At 66.3% G+C, this 9,803-nt stretch overlaps 2 protein-coding genes across 2 annotated transcripts in view; one reads left to right on the plus strand and one right to left on the minus strand.

The window, feature by feature from the left end:
• FLNC (filamin C) overlaps positions 1 to 711 on the minus strand; it is a 29,824-nt gene extending 29,113 nt beyond the window's left edge. Inside the window, 1 exon segment of the mRNA XM_036401489.2 lies at positions 280 to 711. Within this exon segment, the coding sequence (XP_036257382.1) occupies positions 280 to 616 (337 nt within the window). The 5' untranslated portion in view covers positions 617 to 711.
• A 5,573-nt stretch (positions 712 to 6,284) lies between these two features.
• On the plus strand, positions 6,285 to 8,840 carry OPN1SW (opsin 1, short wave sensitive). Its single transcript, XM_036400821.2, has 5 exons — positions 6,285 to 6,627; positions 7,246 to 7,414; positions 7,579 to 7,744; positions 8,098 to 8,337; positions 8,718 to 8,840. Exons 1-5 carry the CDS (start codon positions 6,285 to 6,287, stop codon positions 8,838 to 8,840), a joined length of 1,041 nt encoding a protein of 346 aa, XP_036256714.1.
• The last annotated feature ends 963 nt before the right edge of the window (positions 8,841 to 9,803 follow it).

The following is a 9,803-nucleotide window of genomic DNA, read 5'->3' on the forward strand; positions in this document are numbered from 1 at the left end:
CTGCTACACTCACCTTCAATTTCCCATGCCCCCCTCACTCCCACCCTTGCACACTCATTCCTCATCTTCATTTGTCCATTGGCCTTACACGCTCACGGCCAGCCCCATCCTCACTCTGTACCCACAGCCACGCTCTGCCCAGGGCACCACCCCTGCCCTGCCTTGCCCACTCACACTCCCATTCCCCTTTCCCCCTCACACTGTCCCCCCCTTGCACACCCACCCACGGACACTGTTCCCGTCGCACACCCATGGGCATTGTTCCCCTTGCACACCCACCAATGGACACGAGCTTGATGTGCTCCCGCTCCAGGAACTCGAGGGCCACCGAGACGTTCTCCAGCTTCATCTGGCGGAAGTTGGGGCGCGGGTGGTGCTTGCGCCCCATCTTCTTCTGGCTGAGCACCTCGAGCAGCGCGATGAGGCGCAGCCCGTCGCTCAGGTCGCGCTGCAGGTCCACGATGCGCTTCTGCACACACTTGAGGTGCTCGTTGCACCAGCGCGTGAACGTGTTCTGCTGGATCTTCTTCCAGGGCGCGTCCTCCGCAAGGTCCTTCTCGGTGGCCGGGAGCTCCTCGGGGTCCTCGCCCGGCGCTGCCTCGTAAGTGGAGTTCATCCTGCAGGGGTGGGGGGCTCCTCGGTGGGCAGGGGGGTTCCTGGGTGCTGGGGAGGGTCCCGAGTGGGTGGGGGGGGAGTCCTGGGTCACTTCTGGTGCTGGGTGGGGGTCGCGGGTCAGTCCCAGTGTCCCGAAGGGATCCTGGTACCGTGGGGTGGGTCCCGAATCAGGGCCGGGGTCCTGTGGGGGTCCTGTGGGTGCCCGGGGTGGGGCTCCTGGGTCCCGGTGGCGAAGCTGGCGCTGGGGGCCGGTGTCCCGGGTCGGGGCCGGTGTCCTGGGTCACAGCTGGTGTCCCGGGTGGGGCCCTGGCTGGGTGCTGGTGCCCGCTATGGGTCCCGGGGCTGAGGGATGGCGTCCCGGGTCAGTCCTGGTTCCTGGGCAGGGGTCCGGGTGGGTCCTGGATGGGGTCCCAGTTCCCGGCGATGGGGGACGGCGTCCTCGGTCAGTGCCGGTGCCCGGGGAGGGTCCCGGTGCCCGGGGTCAGTACGGGTGCCTGAGGACGGGGTCCCGTCTCAGTCCCGCTGTCCCGAGAGGGGTTCGCTGCTCGGTACCGGTGCCCTGGGTAGGGGTCCCTATTGCCGGGGTCGGGGCTGGTGTCCTGGCTCTGTCCCGGCGCAAGTTCCCGGTGGTGGAGCTGGTTCCCGGTGGGTTCCCGGAGGGCTGGGGGGTCCGGTAGGGTCCCGGCTCGGTTCCCGAGTAGTTCCCGGAGCGGCGGGGTCCGGTGTGTTCGCGGTGCGTCCCAGGAGCGCTCCTGGGCCAGGGGCGACGGCGGCAAGTGGCGGGGCCGGGGGGCGGCGGCGGCTTTAAGCGCTGCCCCGGCCCGGCCCGCCCCGTCCCGGGGAGGGACCGAGCCGGAGGGACGGAAAGACCGCCCGCCCGGCCGGGGGTGGGGGGCCAGGCCCTCGCTATTTACAGCCCCGGCCTCGCACCCGGACCCCCAGAGACCGGCACCCCAAAACCGCCGGACTCCGGCACTCCCCAGACCTCGGAGCCCCGGACTCCGGCGCCCCTCAAACCTCGCACTGCGGCACCCCCAGAACCCCGGGATCCGGCACCTCCCGAAACACAAGATCCCAGCACACCCCGGAGCCCCCGACTGCGGCACTCCCGGACCAAGGCTCCCCCGAGCCCCGGCACCCCCAAACCCCCAAACCCCGGCAGTTCCAAAACCGCACAGACATCAGCGCCCCTAAACCTCTGACATCCCTAAAACCTCTGTAACCTCAGACACCGGCACACCCAAACACCGACACTCACAAACACAAACACCCCAAGACGCCGGCACCCACAGACTCCCAAACACGGGCACCCCAACACCCCAAAACTCCCCAGATTCCCGGAAGTCCAGTGTGACAAACTCCTAAACTCTGGCACCTCGGAACCCCCTGCCCCCAGTCATTGGCACCCCCAACCTTTGTGCGCTGAATCACTGGCCTGCCTAAACTTCAGCACCCTGAAACCTCAGCGCCCCAAATCTCGGCACCCAGGTACCCCAGCCTCCCTACATGAAACACTGGTACCCCAAATCCCGGCACCCAGACACCCCCGAAACTCTGTCACCCCAAAATCTCGGCACCACCAAACTCCAGGATCCACCTCCAATAATCCCAAATACCTGCAATCTCGACCCCCCAAAACCTCAGCACCCTATGGCCCAGGCACCCCAACACCCTGATGCACCTGTGCTTGGTACCCCAACACCGCAGACACCCCAATACCGCAGCCCCCCACACTACAACGCACCCCAAACCCCCCCAAAGACCCCCCCAAACTTCCTCAGAACCCCCTCACTCATCCCTTCCCCCTCGCGAACCCCTAAAAAACTCACATAGAAACTCTCCCCCAGCCCCAAGGGGCACAAGCGAGACCCCACAGACCCTCCCAGGATCCCCTCTGGGGAAGCCCCCCGGGACCCCTCCCCAAAGCCACCCCCGCCGTGGAACCCCCCTAGGCCCCCCTGGCCGTGCCTCAGTTTCCCCATGGCAGTGGCCCATGCCTGGGGAGGGGGCTCGCTCATATTTGGGGTGTGCCCTGAACCCCGCTGCCCCCCCAATCTTTCTTGTGTCTCCCTCCCTTTCCAGACACTCGAGGCCTCCTCGACACCCTCGGGAGGGGGGGGACACTTGTGTGACCCACATCTGGTCCTTTGGGGGAACACTTGTGTGACCCACATCTGGTCCTTTGGGGGAACACTTGTGTGACCCACATCTGGTCCTTTGGGGGAACACTTGTGTGACCCACATCTGGTCCTTTGGGGGGACACCTGTGTGACCCACATCTGGTCCTTTGGGGGGACACCTGTGTGACCCACATCTGGTCCTTTGGGGGGACACCTGTGTGACCCACATCTGGTCCTTTGGGGGGACACCTGTGTGACCCACATCTGGTCCTTTGGGGGGGCGATTTGGGGAGTATCGTGTTCCCCCTGTTCCGGTGCCTGCCCTGGAAGCTTCCAAGGGAAGGGGGGGAGGGGGGGCGGGGCGGGTGCACCCCGAGGTGACAACGGGTGACAAGGGGTGACGTGGGGGGGTGACGTGGGGGGGGTGACGCGGTGGCGCCTGCGCCAACACCTAAAAATAACCTGCCGAGTCAGAGCCACGCACCGGCACCCAAAATACCCGGGGGGGCACGCGGGGGGGGCACCCCCAACACCTCATCACCCAAAATACCCGGGCAGGGGGCACACAACGGGGCGGGGGGGGGGCGAAACGCGACAGGGTCCCCAGCAGGACCCCCAAACCCACGGCAGGGGTGGGAAGGGGAGGGAGTGGATTGTGGGGGGGAGTCAGGGTGGGCTGGAGGTGGGGTCAGGATGTTTGGGGGGGTCCAGGGGGGTCTGAGCAGTCAGGGCACGGTGGGGGGGTCAGTGCAGTCCAGGATGGGGGTTCAGGATGCTGCTGGGGCAGGCTGGGGGATCCAGGGGGGTCCCAGAGCCCCCCAGGATCTCAGCTCTGCCACTGCCGGGGCAGAGGAAGATGATGGTGAAGGCCACGATGAGGGGACAAAGGACCTGACCCCGCCAGTGTGTCCTGGGGAGGGGATATAGGGCAGAGCCACTGCTGCCTGTGGTGACACCCTGAGTCCAGTGTCCCCCGGGCTGTACCTGGCCCTGGCACTGGGGCTGGGAGCACTCAGGGTGCAGTGACACGGGGAGGGGACCACTCTGGGGCACAGAGAGGGGAACAGGGGACACTGGGGACATGGGGCCAGGGCTGAGGGCCATAAGGGACAGGAGAACGAGGGGTACGTGGGCAGTGGGAAACAGGGAACGTGGCCATGGGGACAGCAGGGACACGTGTGGGGCCACATCCAGGAGGGCACAGGGGCAGCGACTGGGAGGCACTGGGGGTCCTATGAGGGCCACGGGGCTGGAGACAGAGCCAGGGGGCCAGGGGGGCCACGGGACCCATGTGGAGGTGGTGCTGCCGGTACCGGTGGGTGCTCCCAGTACCAGTGGGTGCTGCCGGTACCGGTGGGTGCTGCTGGTACCAGTGGGTTCTCCCAGTACCAGTGGGTGCTCCCAGTACCAGTGGGTGCTCCCGGTACTGGTGGGTGCTCCCGGTACTGGTGGGTGCTGCTGGTCCCGGTGGGTGCTGCCGGTACCAGTGGGTGCTCCCAGTACCAGTGGGTGCTCCCAGTACCAGTGGGTGCTCCCGGTACTGGTGGGTGCTGCTGGTCCCGGTGGGCCCTGGTGGGTGCCAGGGGTCCCGGCAGGGCTGGCGATGCCGGCGCTGCAGCCCCCGGAGCTCCACGCCCAGGCACCTCCTACTGCTCGGCTGCACCCCCCGAGTCCCTTCCCCACTCCGGGGCCGCCATCCCAGAACCACAGAACCACAGAACCCCAGGATCCCTGGGGCTGGACAAGCCCTCCCAGCCCATCCAGTCCCAGCTGTGCCCAGATGCCCACCCTGTCCCCAGCCCAGAGCCCTGAGTGCCACCTCCAGGAATTCCTGGGACACCTCCAGGCATGGGCACCCCGAAGCTCCCTGGGCAGCCCCTGCCAAGCCTGGCTGCTGCCATCGTGCCCCCCCTCTGCCATGAGCCCCCAGGCCCCTGCGCTGTGTCCCCCCCTCCACAGCCCCCCAGCCTCAGTGACCGCAGCTCCACAGGGGAGCACCTGGGGAGGGACAGGGGGAGGGACAGGGGTCCCTCTGTGGGGTGTCTGTCCCCTGGGTCACCACCCTGTGGCACCCATTTGGGGGTGCCCCTCCGTGGGGATGCCCAGTACAGCACCAACAGAGCTGGCCTGACCCAGTACAGCCCAGTACAGCCCAGTATGGCACTGTTGAGCCCAGTATGGCACTGTTGAGCCCAGTACAGCCTGGTACAGTATGACCAGACTCAGTACAACCCAATAGGACACAGTACAATCCCGTGGCACAGTACAGTGCAGTACAGCCCAGTGTGGTCCAGTACAGCCCAGTACAAAGCCATAGAGCCCAGGACAAACCAGTACAGGCCAGTACAAACCAGTGTAGTACAGGCCTATATGATCCAGTACAGCCCAGTAAAACACGGGCTGGGGGTTCAGCCCACCCCATCCCCCTGCTCCTCCCCTGGCCCGTCCCTGGGCCCCCCTGGCCCCATCTCTGCCCCAGAGCTGGACAGACCCCCAGGGTGCCCCAGGGCACCCCCAGGGTGGGCACCCCACACACGCACCCCCCCAGGGGCACAGCCTGGACGTGTCCCCCTCCCTCTGACTGAGCTCCCCCTTCCCTGAGGGTCCCCAGTGCCACAGTGAGGTCCCTGCTCCGGCCTTTATAGGCGCCCCCAGCCCGGGGGGGGCCCTGTAATCCCCCCCTAAGCAGCTTCTGCTTATCCTTCCTGTTCCCCGGGGGTGCCACAGGCTGGGGGAGGGAAAGAGGGGGGAGGGAGGGCAGGAAATGCTGGGAGTGTTTGGGACCCCAAACTGACCCCCCATCAGTGACCCCTGGCACTGCACCCCCAAATGAACAGCCCCTCTCAGATACCCCACCTTAAGCAGTGCCCCCCAAGCTTCTCCCCCACCCTTTGATAGCCCCAGACTCCCCCCCTCACCTGGGGTCTCCCCAGCACAGGGATCCCCCAAGCCCAGAACTGGGGACAATCGCTTGAGGGGGGCAACACCTGGGGGGCACCCGGGGGTGTGGGGTGGGGGGCAGCAGGTGGGGGGGGCTCATGAGGGAAACCCTGAGCTCTTCCCAAGGCATCCAGGGCTGGGCCATTCTGGGGGACTGGGATCAAGGCTGGAGACACCTGGGGACACCTGGGGACACCTGGCCATGCTGGGGGTGACCAGGACAGAGCTTGGGGACCCCTGGGGCACACTGAGGACCCTGATGGGATCAGGACTAAGGTTGGGGACCTCTGGCCATTGTGATGGGATCGAGACTTGGGCTTGGGAACACCTGGGGACACCTGAACACCTCAGGAGGAACAGGACCAAGCTTGGAGACCCCTGGGGACCCTCCCCATACCCAGATGTTGGGGGGAGCCCTCCTGCCCCCCCCAAATCCTCCAGAGCACCGGCAATCGGCTCGAGCCGGCTCAGGGGGCCGATTAGGGGCTGAGCCCGGTTTAGCCCACCCTAATCCCCAAGTTTGGCCGGGCTGAGCCCTGATCCCCCCTAAGCAGCTTTGGGGGCGCAGGGTATATCAGGGGGGTGGGCGCCCCCCCCGGCACCGCCGCCATGGACGAGGAAGAGTTCTACCTGTTCAAGAACCAGTCGTCGGTGGGGCCCTGGGATGGGCCCCAGTACCACATCGCGCCCATGTGGGCCTTCTACCTGCAGACCATCTTCATGGGGCTGGTGTTTGTGGCGGGCACCCCCCTGAACGCCATCGTCCTCATCGTCACCATCAAGTACAAGAAGCTGCGGCAGCCGCTCAACTACATCCTGGTGAACATCTCCGTCAGCGGCCTCATGTGCTGCGTCTTCTGCATCTTCACCGTCTTCGTGGCCAGCTCCCAGGGATACTTTGTCTTCGGGAAGCACATGTGTGCCTTTGAGGGCTTTGCAGGGGCCACCGGAGGTACGAGGGGAGCATGGGGGTGCTCAGGCTGCTGCGGCCAGAGATGATGGAGTGACCACTGGGGGCTACTGCGGCCAGAGGTGGCCACAGTGATCTCCAACAGGGGCTGAGGGAGTTGGGGTGACCACCATGGTCTGGTGGGGCTCAAGGAATTGTTGACCACCACATTCTGCTAAGGCTTTAGGAGTTGGGGTGACCACCACGGGCTGCTGGGGTGCAGGCATTGGGGTGACCTTCTGGACCTTTAGGAGTTGACCACTGTAGTCTGGTGGGACCATAGGAGTCAGGGTGACCACTGGGTCTGGTGGAGCTGGAGGTGGGGGTGCCCATCATGTTCTTCTGGGATTGGGGAGGTTGGGGTGATCATTGTGGTCTGGTGGGGCTGAAGGTGGCAAAATGGGTAAGGGCCATGGGTAGGGTTGAGCCCTGTGATCTCCTGTGGCTGGAGGAGCTGGGGTGACCACTGAGGCCTGAAGGGAGGGGTGACCACTACGTTCTGCTGGGGTCGCAGGCCGTGCGGTGACCCAGGGGCCTGTGGGGCTTTGGGAATTGTGGTGACCCCTAGCCCTGGTGGCCACGGGCGGTTGTGTGAGGCCAGTGGTGGCCCTGTTTCCCCAGGGCTGGTGACAGGGTGGTCCTTGGCCTTCCTGGCCTTTGAGCGCTACATCGTCATCTGCAAACCCTTCGGCAACTTCCGCTTCAACTCGCGCCACGCGCTGCTGGTGGTGGCGGCCACCTGGATCATCGGCGTCGGCGTCGCCATCCCACCCTTCTTCGGCTGGAGCAGGTGGGACACGGGGCCTGGGGTGGAACAGGGAGGCAAGGGGGGCTCGTGGGGGAGCCGTGGGGGTGCCAGGTGAGTGCCTGAGGCACCTGAAGTGCCACGGGGCGCTGTGGGGGCACCGGGGGGTGCCCCACGGTGCAGAGCGGGGGCTGAGCACAGGTCTGCAGGTACATCCCCGAGGGGCTGCAGTGCTCCTGCGGCCCCGACTGGTACACGGTGGGCACCAAGTACAAGAGCGAGTACTACACCTGGTTCCTCTTCATCTTCTGCTTCATCGTCCCCCTCTCCCTCATCATCTTCTCCTACTCCCAGCTGCTCAGCGCCCTGCGGGCCGTGAGTCCCGGGGGCACGGGGGGCACTGGGATCAGGCACAGCTGTGGCTGAGAGCAAGGGATGGAGGGTGGAGAGGGGTTGGGGGGCAGGAGGGAGGGAGGGAACAGGGATGGAGAGATGGAGAATTGACTGTGAGCAGGGAGGGCAGGATGGGGAGCAGGAGGGAGGGAGAGGTGACTGGAGGGATGCAGGAAGGGAGGGGAGGTTACTTGGACAGAAGGTTGGGCAGGAGCACAGGCAGGAGGATGGGCAGGGGGGCAGACAGGCACACAGGCAGGGGTCGGGGGCTGCACAGGGGATGGGCAGGGGCCCGGCAGCCTGGGCAGGCCCAAGGTGTCCCTGTCGCTGGGCAGGTGGCGGCGCAGCAGCAGGAGTCGGCCACGACACAGAAGGCGGAGCGGGAGGTGTCACGCATGGTCGTGGTCATGGTGGGCTCCTTCTGCATGTGCTACGTGCCCTACGCGGCGCTGGCCATGTACATGGTGAACAACCGCGAGCACGGCATCGACCTGCGCCTCGTCACCATCCCTGCCTTCTTCTCCAAGAGCTCCTGCGTCTACAACCCCATCATCTACTGCTTCATGAACAAACAGGTGACACCAGCGACCCCGGCACAGAGACACGGGGAGGGGGACACCCAGGGACACCTGTGTGAGGGGACACCTCAGGACACTCAGATAAGGGGATGACATTGGCAAGGGGGACACAGAGAAGATGGGGACACCCCAGGACATTGGGGCAGCAGGGACATGCAGGGGTACCCAAGGACACTCGGGGACCAGGGACACCTGGGGATGGCACATCCAGGAGCACTTGCACGGCTGGGGGTACCGTGACCCCAGGGACAGGAGATGGGGCCAGTGTGGCATCTGAGGGTGTGAGGACAGTGCCAGGGCTGGGACACAGGATTGGTGGGACCCCCAGGCTGAGCTGTCCCCTCTCCTGTGACCCCGTGTCGCCCGTGTCCCCGCAGTTCCGCGCCTGCATCATGGAGACGGTGTGCGGGCGGCCCATGTCAGACGACTCCGAGGTGTCCAGCTCGGCCCAGCGCACCGAGGTCTCCTCCGTGTCCTCCAGCCAGGTCGGCCCCAGCTGAGGGGCTCCGGCACCGCCCCAGCCCCCGGGACCCCCGGCTGCCCCCCAGCTCTCCCCCAGCTGCCCCCCATGGGGCTGGCTCTGCTCTGGGGGCCGGGGGCCCTGGCCAGCCTAGGATGTAGCGCGGGTGGGACAATAAACCATGGCCGCAGTCTGAGCGCAACGGGGACCCCTGAGCACCTGGGACCTGAGGGGCAGGGAACCCATGGCACAGGCACCCAGGGACCCACTGAGCACCTGGGAGCTGTGGGATGGGGCACCCACGGCACGGGCACCCAGGGACCCGTGGGACAGGGCACCCCTGGCACGGGTGTCCAGGGACCCACTGAGCACCTGGGAGCTGTGGGACAGGGCACCCATGGCACAGGTGGCCAGGGACCCGCTGAGCACCTGGGAGCTGTGGGACAGGGCACCCAGGGGCACCGTGCCCCACAGCAGGGTGGCAATGGGGGAGCTGGGGCTGGCTGTGCCGCATGGTGGGATGGGATGGAGGCCTTGGTGGAGCTGTGCCCCATGGCTGGGTGGGATGGGGGTCCCAGGGGTGGCTGTGCCCCACTGCAGGGCGGGACAAGTCTTGGGAGTGGCTGTGCCCCACGGCAGGGACAGAGGGTGGGTCCCAGAGGAAACTGTGCCCCACGGTGGGGCAGGATGGGTCCCGGAGGTGGCTGTGCTCCATGGTGGTGCCATGGTGGGACCCTGCTCCCTTGTCCCCCTTCAGGCCTCACACACGGGAAGGGCAGGGAGGTGGGATGGTGCTACCCTCTCCATCTGTGGGGCTGGAGTGGGACCTAAGGGCCCCCATCTGCAGGGCTGAGCTCCCCATCCATGGGGCTGGGGCTGGGCCCCCCCTCTGTGGGGTGGGGGTGGGAATGAATCCCCCCTATCCATGGGGCTGGGTTCCCTCTGTGGGGCTGAGCCCCCCAAGCCCCAGGGGCAGAACTCCCACAGGCCTCGTGTGTCCCCA

Source organism: Molothrus ater, chromosome 5 (genome assembly GCF_012460135.2).
Source record: "Molothrus ater isolate BHLD 08-10-18 breed brown headed cowbird chromosome 5, BPBGC_Mater_1.1, whole genome shotgun sequence".
In the NCBI taxonomy this organism is placed as follows: Eukaryota; Metazoa; Chordata; class Aves; order Passeriformes; family Icteridae; genus Molothrus; species Molothrus ater.